Genomic DNA, 14,666 nt, shown 5'->3' with positions numbered 1-14,666 from the left:
TTGCTCCATTTGTTTCAATTTTTGGTCTTGAAAAATTGGTAACAATGTTATGTACTATTATACTTTAATATTTATGAATTATTTTACATTTCTTTTATGGAAATAAGCATCACCTTTTTTGTCTGTTGTGGCACTATTATGTATTACAGTTTTCAACTGATATTTGTCTTTGCAGATTTTTCACAGTGCTTGGTTTGCATTACCTCTTCTCAAGATACGGAATATAGATCAACTACAGCGCATTCGAACACAAGCAGGCAACAGTTGATTACTGACACTGCAATGTCAGAAAGTGGAGAAGATAAAACCTTCCACTTAGATAATGACAAAAAACTGCCTGAAGATGGAAATCCATCAGATGCTGAAGCGGTATCAAGCTATGAAAATACCATGCCTATAAAGAGCACACTGTCATCTATAACATCGAAAGAGATGTCCGCAGATTCATCAGGTTGTAATTCTTATGTTTTAGAAACCTCCAACAGTATGGATACTTCTCAGGGATCCATTGTAAAACCTGTACCTATGGTTTCAGTATGTATCACTTCCTGCACCCAGCAATTAGATGATGAAAGTGTTATAGATAAAGACAAAACAGAGGCTATTTCTAGTGAAGAGAGTAGAGCTGCTCATAATGCAAGTTCTAGTAGCATGCCACCTGTCAGAAATCTTTTGAGCTACCAAGACAATTTGAATGACAAGTTTGAACAGCCTACAGGCAATACTATAACACTGGAAGAAAACAATCCTGGCAAAGATGTTAATCGATCAGTACATCTGTGCAACGGTTTAGCTGTAGACATAGATAAAAGAATATCTGCTGCTTCATCTTTTGATCCATCACAAATGTCAGAACATGCAGATAGCGAAACAAATGTGTTGAATTGTAAAGGTGTGTTATCTGTTGACAATGAAGTGGCAACAAGTAGAGAATTAAAATCTGATAATCTCTGCGGAAATGGTTACTTGTGTGATAAAGAAATCCCAGCTACTGGTAACCGTCCTGCTTCAGAGTCAGATGCTAAAAGTAAAGAATATGAGAATATGCAGAATTTGCTCTTGCAAAGAGAATATGAGGATAAAATGGCAACTGCAGATGGCGGGTCCAATGAAAAAATAAATTTTGATGAAAAGTCACAAAATCCAGTAAAAATGTTAAGCATGTCAGACCCAGTTAACGATACAGTAACATGTACAACCAGTCAGAAAGTTAATAGCCATCCTGTGGCCACAGAAAGTATGAAGACTGATTTGAAACTGAATGCAGGATCTGATGTGACAGTTTGTAATGCTACTGTGCTTGATAGTACCCCTGAAGATGTTAAAAATTTAAGTTCTCCAAATTCTAGTGAAGAAAATATAGAGAACGTTAACTCTACAGGGATCTCAACTTCTCCAACATTGTTGGGAAAAACTGGCCACTTAACCGTTTCATCTTGTGAAACTGGAGAATGTGGCACAAGTCTACTTCAGGTGGATGAAAAGTCAAATTCGGAAGAATTGGGTGATGTTTTTAAAAATACCAGCTCACTTCTTTCAGCATCTAAGATTTGCAGGAAAAGGAAAAATAGTGATTGTACAAATACAGAGAATAGTAATTCAAAGATCCAAGTTTTAGAGCTCGACAGTGACAAATTGACTATTCCCAGTTGCATAAAAGCAACAGTGGAGGCAGCACAATGCCACTCTGGTTCAGATAAAAGCCACAATGAAAAAGTTTTCACGGAAGATTTTAACTGTTCTCTAGAAAGGAAGCTTCAACTGCCAGGTGATATATCAGATTCATATGAAACATCTGCAGCAGGCAAGTCTGAGAACATAGAGGAGACGTCTGGTCATTTGAAAACCTCTGCTACTAACGACAATGGTACACTTCATTGTCATGAATATTCAAAATTTAGGGCGAGTCAAAATGTAACTGAATCACAAGGTAATACTCAGAATGATGAACTGCTTAAAAACAGCAGTGTTGGAGCATCAGAAGTGACCAAGTCAAATAATAACCACATCAGCCATAATAATTATAACAATACAGTTGGTGCAGCAATAATAAAGAGCAAGGATGGTACAGAATCAGATGCTGATGTACACAGTGTGGTTTGTGGCCAGAAGAGAAAAACCAGCCAACGTGAGTTGTGTTTGGCAGAAAGCAGTGCTGAAATGCCATTGGAGAAGAAGAAGTATATTCCTTCTCCCACACAAAAAACTGGATGCCCAGAACGGTCAGAGGGAATCTTGGAAAGTGTTTCACTTTGTTCCAACAAAGAAAAGGCAGAATTGTCCATTGCAAAGTGTGTTTATAACACACGGCATAAAGGAACACTACACACTGTTCTAAAATTAGATCAAGCTTCCGGGTTTTGTTCCCCACTTATTGGTAGAGGTAGGGGGAGAGGCAGAGGTAGAGGAACAGTGAAGGAAGGGATAGTGGGGCAAGGTGAGGGCTCTCCCCTGTGTGGCCAAGGGAGAGAGCGGAAGGAAGAGCTGATGGGAAAAGGGAGAGGCAGAGGCAGGGGAAGAGGACGAGGACAAGGATATGGGAAAGGAGAGGTGACAGATAGCTGCAGCCAGATGCTAGACAGTGGTCTCACACTGCTTGATAAAGATGCTTCTTGTCCTGCTCTTGTGAAAACTGAATCAGTAGGTACTGAAAATGAAGGCAATATTATCACTGGTTCAGATATTGCAAGTAGTTGCAATGAGCCCAGTGGAACTGTGCCAGCTGCAAAAAGAAAGAGGGGCAGAGCAAGTGTAAAAATCTGGCCTGCAGAGATGACTGGGATTGACGATAGTGTACATGAAGAAAAGAAAGACAGTGGCTCTTTGAGTTTCATTACTCCATCTCGTGATCTCGATACTAATATCAGATTATCCTCAAGTGCTGGCAAAGCAGATGTAAATGACCCTGAGGAAAATGATAAAGTTAAAATCAGAGAAGGTGAGCAGAGCAATGGATGCAAGAATATTCACTCAGATTTTGAAGATGAGTCATTTTCAAAAGAAAATGAAGGAGAAGTAATGTCTAACTACAGAAGAGCTAATGGTAAACGAGGTAGTACAAGAAAAGATCAAATTATGACTAGTAATGACAGTATAATCAGCAGTGAAGATAAACAAAGTAAAGAAAGGAACACAATTGATGATACCTTTGAAGATGAGGAATATTCCCCACAGCATAGGAGAAGAGGTAAAACAGACATGAGAAGAGCGAGTATCAGCAAAATTCCCAACAATCAAGATGGGAAGAGCCACGAAGACAGCATAATAAATGAAAGCAATTCAGTAACGCCAAGAGAGGACAATCAGAACAGTGGATATAAAAATATTAATTCAAACATGGAAGATGAGCCATTACCAAAACAAAATGATGGAATGATAATAACAAGCCTAAGAAGAAAACGCGGGAGACCTAGAAAGGATAAAATAATAGTTAGTAATGACAGTATGTTCTGCAGTGAAGGTGAACAAAGTGATAAGGACAACTCAGTCAATTATACCATTGAAGATGATGAATATTCACCACAACGTCGAAGAAGAGGAAAAGCAGAAGCAAAAAGAGCTAGTGTTGAAGGAAGCATAGAAACAAGCTTAAGAAGAGGCAGTGGAAGACGAGGGAGACCAAGAAAGGATAAAATGATGGCAGGTAATGACAGTATGTTCAGTAACGAAGATGAACAGAGTGGTGAAGACAACACAATTGATGACATATTTGAAGATGATGAATATTTACCACAGCCTAGAATGAAAGGAAAAAGAGAATGTAGGAGAACTAGTGCCAGAGTGTCCAGCAGTCAAGGGGGGGAGAGCCACGAAGACAGTATGACAAATGAGAGCATTGAAGGTAAAAGAAGAGGCACGAGACAGGGACAAAGGGGGATGGTGGCGACACCTAGCACTAGTAAAACATCTGGTAATGACAGTAACGAAGATGATCAGAGTCGTGAAGATAGCTGTGAGGACAATGACTATTCACCGCATCAAAGAAGAACAGGTAATGCGCGAAGAAAGACATGGACAGGAGGAGGAAGGGGGAGGGGGAGGGGAAGAGGAAGAGGAAGAGGAAGAGGAAGAGGAAGAGGAAGGGGCAGAGGCGGCATATGTAGCAGCGGAGGACATGGAACGCAGTTTACTGGAGAAGATGCTACTGAAATTCAGGTAATTCTTCTTTGTGTTTTGTATAAAATATTATATGTTGTATTGATGAAAAATTTACTGTCGATGGCTAGGATTTACTTTAAGAGTTGAAATGTGGTGTTCAGGTTAGGCTGCAAGTGCTTTGTGTAAGTTAGCAAAATGCTAGTGTAATCCGTATGTGTTTTCCCTCAAAACTGTTGTGTAAACTTAGATTTATAGGAGAGTTGTGATTAAAGGGCAAATTATTGTTGGTATCTGGTGCAGAAATAACAGATATTTTATGTTATCACTTATATCCAGAAATAGAAAGTGAGTCTGCAGTGGTGCATGTGTTAAGAACATTAGACTAAATATTATTGCTTTCAGTTTTATAACAGATAACCACCACATGAGTATCATACTATGGTCATATCAATGACACATCATCAAGCACAACAGGAATCGTATTCAGCAGAATTCCTAGAAATGTTTGTCCGTTAAAGCATTGTGGATGAGCAACTGACCCTAGTAGATGGTTATCGCAATATCAAATCACTTACCCTTATAGAATGATTGTTAATTCAATTATCACATGGAATTTCCTGTAGTCCAAAAATGATGGTTTTTTTAATGCCATTCTCCTGAAAAGTCTGCTTTCAGTGAAGCCCCAGAATGGTGATGGCTTACTGGGAAGGCTATGAAAACATTTCCTGTGGAAAAGATTAGTTTACAATATTCCTGAAGATACTGCATTTTACAAAGTAGTAGAAAAACATATCTAAAAACAAAGATGATGTTACTTACCAAACGAAGGCGCTGGCACGTTGATAGGCACACAAACAAACACAAACATACACACAAAATTCTAGCTTTCGCAACAGTTGCTTCGTCAGGAAAGAGGGAAGGAGAGGGGTGGGTTTTAAGGGAGAGGGTAAGGAGTCATTCCAATCCCGGGAGCGGAAAGACTTACCTTAGGGGGAAAAAAGGACGGGTATACACTCTCGCGCACGAAAGCGCGCGCGCGCTCACGCGCGCGCGCACACACACACACACACACACACACACACACATATCCATCCACACATATACAGACACAAGCAGACATATTCAAAGGCAAAGAGTTTGGGCAGAGATGTCAGTCGAGGCGGAAGTGCAGAGGCAAAGATGATGTTGAATGACAGGTGAGGTATGAGTGGCGGCAACTTGAAATTAGCGGGGATTGAGGCCTGGTGGATAACGGGAAGAGAGGAGATATTGAAGAGCAAGTTCCCATCTCCGGAGTTCGGATAGGTTGGTGTTAGTGGGAAGTATCCAGATAACCCGGACGGTGTAACACTGTGCCAAGATGTGCTGGCCGTGCACCAAGGCATGTTTAGCCACAGGGTGATCCTCATTACCAACAAACACTGTCTGCCTGTGTCCATTCATGCGAATGGACAGTTTGTTGCTGGTCATTCCCACATAGAAAGCTTCACAGTGTAGGCAGGTCAGTTGGTAAATCACGTGGGTGCTTTCACACGTGGCTCTGCCTTTGATAGTGCACACCTTCCGGATTACAGGACTGGAGTAGGTGGTGGTGGGAGGGTGCATGGGACAGGTTTTACACCGGGGGCGGTTACAAGGATAGGAGCCAGAGGGTAGGGAAGGTGGTTTGGGGATTTCATAGGAATGAACTAAGAGGTTACGAAGGTTAGGTGGACGGCGGAAAGACACTCTTGGTGGAGTGGGGAGGATTTCATGAAGGGTAGATCTCATTTCAGGGCAGGATTTGAGGAAGTCGTATCCCTGCTGGAGAGCCACATTCAGAGTCTGATCCTGTCCCGGAAAGTATCCTGTCACAAGTGGGGCACTTTTGTGGTTCTTCTGTGGGAGGTCCTGGGTTTGAGAGGATGAGGAAGTTGCTCTGGTTATTTGCTTCTGTACCAGGTCGGGAGGGTAGTTGCGGGATGCGAAAGCTGTTGTCAGGTTGTTAGTGTAATGGTTCAGGGATTCTGGACTGGAGCATATTCGTTTGCCACGAAGACCTAGGCTGTAGGGAAGGGACCGTTTGATGTGGAATGGGTGGCAGCTGTCATAATGGAGGTACTGTTGCTTGTTGGTGGGTCTGATGTGGACGGACGTGTGAAGCTGGCCATTGGACAGGTGGAGGTCAACGTCAAGGAAAGTGGCATGGGATTTGGAGTAGGACCAGGTGAATCTGATGGAACCAAAGGAGTTGAGGTTGGAGAGGAAATTCTGGAGTTCTTCTTCACTGTGAGTCCAGATCATGAAGATGTCATCAATAAATCTGTACCAAACTTTGGGTTGGCAGGCCTGGGTAACCAAGAAGGCTTCCTCTAAGCGACCAATGAATAGGTTGGCGTACGAGGGGGCCATCCGGGTACGCATGGTTGTTCCCTTTAATTGTTGGTATATCTGGCTTTCAAAAGTGAAGAAGTTGTGGGTCAGGATGAAGCTGGCTAAGGTAATGAGGAAAGAGGTTTTAGGTAGGATGGCAGGTGATCGGCGTGAAAGGAAGTTCTCCATCACAGGGAGGCCCTGGACGTGCGGGATATTTGTGTATAAGGAAGTGGCATCAATGGTTACAAGGATGGTTTCCGGGGTTAACAGATTGGGTAAGGATTCCAGTCATTCGAGAAAGTGGTTGGTGTCTTTGATGAAGGATGGGAGACTGCATGTAATGGGTTGAAGATGTTGAACTATGTAGGCAGAGATACGTTCTGTGGAGGCTTGGTAACCAGCTGCAATGGGGCGGCCGGGGTGATCGGGTTTGTGAATTTTAGGAAGAAGGTAGAAGGTAGGGGTACGAGGTGTCGGTGGAGTCAGGAGGTTGATGGAGTCAGGTGAAAGGTTTTGTAGGGGGCCTAAGGTTCTGAGGATTCCTTGAAGCTCCGCCTGGACATCAGGAATGGGATTACCTTGGCAAACTTTGTATGTGGTGTTGTCTGAAAGCTGATGCAGTCATGGAACCCTTGTCCGCCGGAAGAATGACGATGGATCGGTCAGCCTTCAGATCACGGATAGCCTGGGCTTCAGCAGTGGTGATGTTGGGAGTAGGATTAAGGTTTTTTAAGAAGGATTGAGAGGCAAGGCTGGAAGTCAGAAATTCCTGAAAGGTTTGGAGGGGGTGATTTTGAGGAAGAGGAGGTGGGTCCCGCTGTGACGGAGGACAGAACTGTTCCAGGCAGGGTTCAATTTGGATAGTCTCTTGGGGAGTTGGATCATTAGGAGTAGGATTAGGATCATTTCTCTTCGTGGCAAAGTGATATTTCCAGCAGAGAGTACGAGTGTAGGACAGTAAATCTTTGACGAGGGCTGTTTGGTTGAATCTGGGAGTGGGGCTGAAGGTGAGGCCTTTGGATAGGACAGAGGTTTCGGATTGGGAGAGAGGTTTGGAGGAAAGGTTAACTACTGAATTAGGGTGTTTATTTCCTTGTAACCATTGATGCCACTTCCTTATACACAAATATCCCGCACGTCCAGGCCCTCGCTGCGATGGAGCACTTCCTTTCACGCCGATCACCTGCCACCCTACCTAAAACCTCTTTCCTCATTACCTTAGCCAGCTTCATCCTGACCCACAACTTCTTCACTTTTGAAGGCCAGACATACCATCAATTAAAGGGAACAGCCATGCGTACCAGGATGGCCCCCTCGTACGCCAACCTATTCATTGGTCGCTTAGAGGAAGCCTTCTTGGTTACCCAGGCTTGCCAACCCAAAGTTTGGTACAGATTTATTGATGACATCTTCATGATCTGGACTCACAGTGAAGAAGAACTCCAGAATTTCCTCTCCAACCTCAACTCCTTTGGTTCCATCAGATTCACCTGGTCCTACTCCAAATCCCATGCCACTTTCCTTGACGTTGACCTCTACCTGTCCAATGGCCAGCTTCACACGTCCGTCCACATCAAACCCACCAACAAGCAACAGTACCTCCATTATGACAGCTGCCACCCATTCCACATCAAACGGTCCCTTCCCTACAGCCTAGGTCTTCGTGGCAAACGAATCTGCTCCAGTCCGGAATACCCTGAACCGTTACACCAACAACCTGACAACAGTTTTCGCATCCCGCAACTACCCTCCCGACCTGGTACAGAAGCAAAGAACCAGAGCCACTTCCTCATCCTCTCAAACCCAGAACCTCCCACAGAAGAACCACAAAAGTGCCCCACTTGTGACAGGATACTTTTCGGGACAGGATCAGACTCTGAATGTGGCTCTCCAGCAGGGATACGACTTCCTCAAATCCTGCCCTGAAATGAGATCCATCCTTCATGAAATCCTCCCCACTCCACCAAGAGTGTCTTTCCGCTCTCCACCTAACCTTCGTAACCTCTTAGTTCATTCCTATGAAATCCCCAAACCACCTTCCCTACCCTCTGGCTCCTACCCTTGTAACCGCCCCCGGTGTAAAACCTGTCCCATGCACCCTCCCACCACCACCTACTCCAGTCCTGTAATCCGGAAGGTGTGCACTATCAAAGGCAGAGCCACGTGTGAAAGCACCCACGTGATTTAGCAACTGACCTGCCTACACTGTGACGCATTCTATGTAGGAATGACCAGCAACAAACTGTCCATTCGCATGAATGGACACAGGCAGACAGTGTTTGTTGGTAATGAGGATCACCCTGTGGCTAAACATGCCTTGGTGCACGGCCAGCACATCTTGGCACAGTGTTACACCGTCCGGGTTATCTGGATACTTCCCACTAACACCAACCTATCCGAACTCCGGAGATGGGAACTTGCTCTTCAATATCTCCTCTCTTCCCGTTATCCACCAGGCCTCAATCCCCGCTAATTTCAAGTTGCCGCCACTCATACCTCACCTGTCATTCAACATCATCTTTGCCTCTGCACTTCCGCCTCGACTGACATCTCTGCCCAAACTCTTTGCCTTTGCTTGTGTCTGTATATGTGTGGATGGATATGCGTGTGTGTGCGTGTGCGCGCGAGTGTATACCCGTCCTTTTTTCCCCCTAAAGTAAGTCTTTCCGCTCCCAGGATTGGAATGACTCCTTACCCTCTCCCTTAAAACCCACCCTTCCCTCTTTCCTGACGAAGCAACTGTTGCGAAAGCTAGAATTTTGTGTGTATGTTTGTGTTTGTTTGTGTGTCTATCGACGTGCCAGCGCTTTCGTTTGGTAAGTCACATCATCTTTGTTTTTAGATATATTTTTCCCACGTGGAATGTTTCCCTCTATTATATTCATTACAAAGTAGTAGCATTTTTTATGTAGTACACAGATCATATCATCATTATACAAAGTCTAGATGGTTATTTCTCAATCTGGCAGAGAGACGACATTGATTCCAATAATTTTTTTTTATTTTTTTTTTTTTTTTTTTTTTTGCTATGGTGTCATATGTTGCACAATAATGTGTCGACTAGACTGTTTTGTTTATACAATGTTTTAAAATAATTTAGTTCTGTGTGCTTCATTCATCTGGATGGACTGATATGCCACACTCTTAAAATTACTTGTTTCATTATTATTGTCTACAGATATTTATCCAAAATTCATTAAGATTTTATGAGTTGTTTGATCATTCATTTTTGATAACATTTCTGCCCCAATGTTTTTGCCAACTGTGTTCTCCCCATCTGTTATTTATTTTGTGTGGGAACTAGGATTACTTTATATCTTGGAATATCACAAACAAGAGAAAACATCTTTCAAGAACAAAGTTCAGTCTAGTCAGTCTTCAGTAAAATTCTCACCTAACTCTCCCTTGTTCAGATTATGCCAAGAAACTCCAGTTAGTAGAGTCACCTGGCATTTTCTCTGCTACATATACATCCTTTGTGGATACAGTTACACAAATAAGGTAAGATAGAGCTGCAAATGTTAAAGTTCTGTTATTGTGTGATCACTTTGAGGAAACCTGAATCCTTGTTGTTGGGCAGAGAATGGGAACTTCAGATTACCATCACAACAAATTTTTCATTTACACGAGGCAGACTGCACATTATCACCACCATCTTCTTTATTGCTTCATAAGATTTGGTGAATGCAGGAAGAACTTCTTGCTCATTCACCAGCAAACTTCAACCTTCGTATCCCCCATAAGCCATTTTACAGTATCATTGTCACCTACACAACTTGTGGCCTGCACTCTTCCTACAAGCAAAAAGTGCACAGAATGGACAAGACCTGTTGCTCAAATCTAAACACGTTGCCTGCTGTTATATAGAGTGGACAACTTGGGCTGTGTGTCATTCAAAATTGGTACTACACAACAAAAGTCTTGGACTGCTTGCATCGGCAAACCAGGAGGCGGCATTGAAGTGGAAAAGTTTAAGAAATGAATGGCTGAATTGAAATATGATACATATACAGTAAAATCCCCTTTTAACACTTTTCACTGGACTGGCCTTAAAAAAATGTGAAATGCAGGAAAGTGTAAAATACAGTAAAACATAGGAAATGCAAAAGTTTCATTTACCATAATTTTATAATGGTTATCAGTAATATGTCTCACATTAGAACACAAATATATTTTTAAGGTGTTTTGCAAAAGACTTTTGCCCCCATGTTTATTTTAACCATTGGACGTGGTTAGAATGGAGAGGGAAACACATGCATGCATTTGTATGTGTCAGCACTCGGCCATAGCTTTGTGAGTACTACAAAGGCAGTGACTGGGTGCTACACACACAAAAGCATCAGATAGTATTATTAAGCCATTGACTCAGTGTACTTCCCTACCTTCCAAACACTGTGACCGTATAATACAGGTGGCCTTGGCCCAAACACCAACAATGAAAATCTTGCGTATCATGCTAACACTACATTACAGTATAAATAATTTTGTGTGTATTCTGCATTTTTTGATTTGTTCCAAGGTCAACTTTGAGCAGGAATATGATGCATCTTTTACCAAAATCAGTAGGAAAATCACTATTAAGGTCATGATAAAATCAAAGGAAACTTCAAATGTCAAACAATGGAAACTCTAGGTAGGAACATAAACAATGTAGGAAAAGATAAGATTGCTACTTACTGTAAGGAAGATATGTCAAGTTGCAGAGAGGCACGATTAAAAGGCATAGTTTTCATTCACAGCCTTTGTCAGTACACACACACACACACACACACACACACACACACACACACACGACCGCCAATTTCAGCTTATCGGGCCAGAATGCTACATCACATCACACACACAACCACCAATTTCACCTTATCGGGCCAGAATGCTACATCACATGATATACAAGCTGCAATCTGGAAGGGGTGGGTAAGGGCAAGGGATAGTAGCGTATGGGTGGGAGAGAGACAACTCCATTTGGTGGAGTGTGCAGGGACAAGACTGCCAACAGGTAAAGAATGAAGAGGTTGTGGTGCAGGGAGGTGGGGAAAAATGTAACAAGAAAGGAGCGGAATGGTGAAAGATGGGCGGATGTGTTGCCAGAGGGCTGCAAATAAAAAGGGCGGGAGATGAGAATGGGGGGAGGGGGGGGGGGGGGGGAGATGATAGGACATAGGGGTGGAAACTGTTGGGTGGAGAGAGTGGGGGTATGTTACCGTAGGTTGAGGCCGAGATAATCCCACTGTGAGTTGTGCTTGCTTTTGTGTGTGTGTGTGTGTGTGTGTGTGTGTGTGTGTGTGTGTACTGAAGAAGGCTGTGGCCAAGCTATATGTGAGTCCCTTTTAACCATGCCTCTCTGCAACTTGACATGTCTTCTTCATGGTAAGTAGCAATCTTATCTTTTCCTACATTGTTGATAAAACTTCAGATATTGAAAATGTTGTAACACAGAATTGGTATTGATGGAAAAGTATTGTATTGAGAGAATAGGACTTCTTTTGGAACCAACAAAAATGAACATAAAAAGCAGAAAGATGTAAAATGTGGGAACGTAAAACCGGCGTTTTACTATATGGTGAAAATAACCCATGTGTAGGACATCTTAAAATTATAGCTATACATGGCAATCTGGAGAAAGTGCAGTGTATGGCTGTTGACAGTCAGTGATAAAAGGTGTGTGCAATTGCTGACTCATTAGGCCTATCATGTGAATCAATATGGCATATATTAGAATGAGAATTAACAAGAGTTTGTGAAAGTTGGATAATGCTTTTGTTGAGTATTTCCAGAATGAAATACTAGAACAAATGCTTCAGTTTGTGTGGATCATTTCAAAAAGAATCTCTCTCTAATTTTGTACACAATGTGTTATTGTTTGCGAAAGTGGGCTTTTTAGTTCACCCCATGTATGAAACGCTAATCAAAGCAGTGAGTGGAAGTTTGTCTTGGTTGTGAAAAAGGAAAGGTATTTCATCTGCTGTGTTGGTTGGGATGAAGAAGGAAATCTAGATTTTTTTTTTTTTTATGAAGAGTAAAACCATAATTGGTTAATTCTGTGCAAGTTCTCCAGACCACCTAAATCAAAAACATGAGAAGAACCATGAGTAACAAAAGAGAAATGTTGTCTTTCATTGGAAAAATGAAATGTGCCTCAGCAGTAAAGAAAACTGAAGGTTTCATGGTACAGATCTTTGGAACATCTTCCCTGTTTACCAGATTTGGCACTCCCAAACCTTTACGTCTTCCAAAATGTAACTAAATTTGTGGCTTGTAAATTTTATAGTATTGAAGGGGCTATGGCTGCTTCATATGGATGTTCCACTCACTTTGCAGGATCACACTTCAGAGATGATTGGGTAGAGTTCATTAACCTAAAATTGGACTGTGTCATAGAACGATTGTTGTTTTGAATCCACATTTCTTCACTGACAGGCTGAGAACTTTACACGGGTTCTATACTGCTGCTAGGGCTCTTGCCTGGAGCTTGTGCTGGTGTTGTGTTTAATGTCCTTTAGTACTCCATCCTTCCACTTTTATGCAGTCTTAATGCGACCATCTTCCACCTCCAATTCCTCTGTCAAATGGTGTGATGTTTCACAAACTCGAAAAAGTGGTTGCAAAACTTCCATAATACACAATAGTGGAGCATTATGTAACTACACTTGATGGCGTTTACCCCACACACAATCCATTGCTAAAAGTGGTATCATACTCCTCACCACCAACCTTATCATTAGTTGTTGGACATTCACTGTTGGCTCTTCCCATGCACTGCATTCTTAACCCTTGAGCAGGCACGCCGGCGAACAGAGTGCGCCAAATTTATATAACGACGTATCCAACTTGTTGTCATCAATGGAGACCTTTGAAACTTGACATATTCTTTCGTCATTGTTCTGACGACTGTCATGTGCTGTGAAGTAACTGTCGGTGCTAAGGAATTTGTTAAATGGAGAATGTAGTATAATGCTGTCACTTCTGGCGCAATCAGTGCACCGTGAAACTGGTCATGTAAGTATTTTTTTTACATCTTCGAACATAGTGGTTATTTTACTTACAGTGTTCCTATGGCCTGTGTTCAATATAAATTTTTATTTTAGGGCAAGAAAGCATTTAACTAACAAGGAACTGGAATGGCTCTTGAATGAAGATCCAGATTTTACAAAAGATGTAGACACTGTATTGGACGATGATTCTGATGAGGGAGTGGAGGTAATTACTAGTAGCGACCATGCCACTGAAAGTGAACAAGAGTATGAGTGAGACGAAAATGAAGACAGTAATTGTCAACCAGCTTCTATTAGTGATTGGTTTTTGGGAAGAGAAAAAACTTCTAAATGGAGGAAAAGTACTGACTCTGCCACAAGCAAAGCAAGAAGAAAAAATATTGTTAAAATTTTTCCAGGACCCAAGGCTATTGCCAGGGTTGTAACAACCGAGATTTCTGGATTCCTCAAGATAATTAGCGTGGAAATGATCGATACTATTGTGAAATATACAAACAAATGAAAGAGACAAAAAAGAAATGACAAAAAGTGAAATACTGGCACTGCTTGGGTTACTTTACCTCTTCAAATGAAGAAAGCCAACCATAGGAATTTAATGGAAATGTGGAATACCGATGGTTAAGAAATTGAAATTGGAAGAGCTATGATGAGCAACAAGCGGTATCTATTCTTGCTGCATTGTATATGTTTTGACGATAAAAGCACGAAAGAAGAGAGGGGAAGATCCGATAACTTGTCCGCAGTACATTTGATTCTGGATGGGTTTGTAACCAATTGAAAAGTACGTACAGCATCAGTGAGTTTGTAACCATTGATGAGAAACTTTAAGCTATTCATGGCTGTTGTAGATTTGTGCAATATATCCCCAACAAACCTGTCAAATATTGCATTAAAATATTTGCGCTTTGTAATGCAAAAACATTTTTTTATGAGCAACCTTGAACTTTATTGTGGAAAGCAGCCCGAAGGACCTTATGCAGTCTCAAATTCAGTGTCAGAAATAGTTCACAGACTTGTGAGTCATATAGAGGGATCCAACAGGAATATAACTATGGACAAGTGGTATACAGGTTGCCCCTTGGCTATGTTCCTGTTAGATAAAAGGCTTACGTGTATTGGGACATTCAGAAAGAATAAACGAGAAATTCCATTGGAATTGCTCTAATGGACATTGCTGGTATCAATGCCCAGATCCTTTTTTACTCAAATGGACAAAAT

General features: G+C 42.0%; 1 protein-coding gene across 1 annotated transcript in view; it reads left to right on the top strand.

Moving 5' to 3' along the window:
* Positions 1–14,666, top strand: part of LOC126417128 (uncharacterized) — a 319,349-nt gene that overhangs the window by 140,253 nt on the left and 164,430 nt on the right. The window contains exon 11 of the mRNA XM_050085024.1: positions 176–4,155. Within this exon, the coding sequence (XP_049940981.1) occupies positions 176–4,155 (3,980 nt within the window). The remainder of the gene's footprint in view (positions 1–175; positions 4,156–14,666) is intronic.

The sequence above is a fragment of the Schistocerca serialis genome, chromosome 8, assembly GCF_023864345.2.
Source record: "Schistocerca serialis cubense isolate TAMUIC-IGC-003099 chromosome 8, iqSchSeri2.2, whole genome shotgun sequence".
Taxonomy (NCBI): Eukaryota; Metazoa; Arthropoda; class Insecta; order Orthoptera; family Acrididae; genus Schistocerca; species Schistocerca serialis.
The sequence above is the reverse complement of the archived record's forward strand: the minus strand, read 5'-3'. Positions and strand labels throughout refer to the sequence as shown.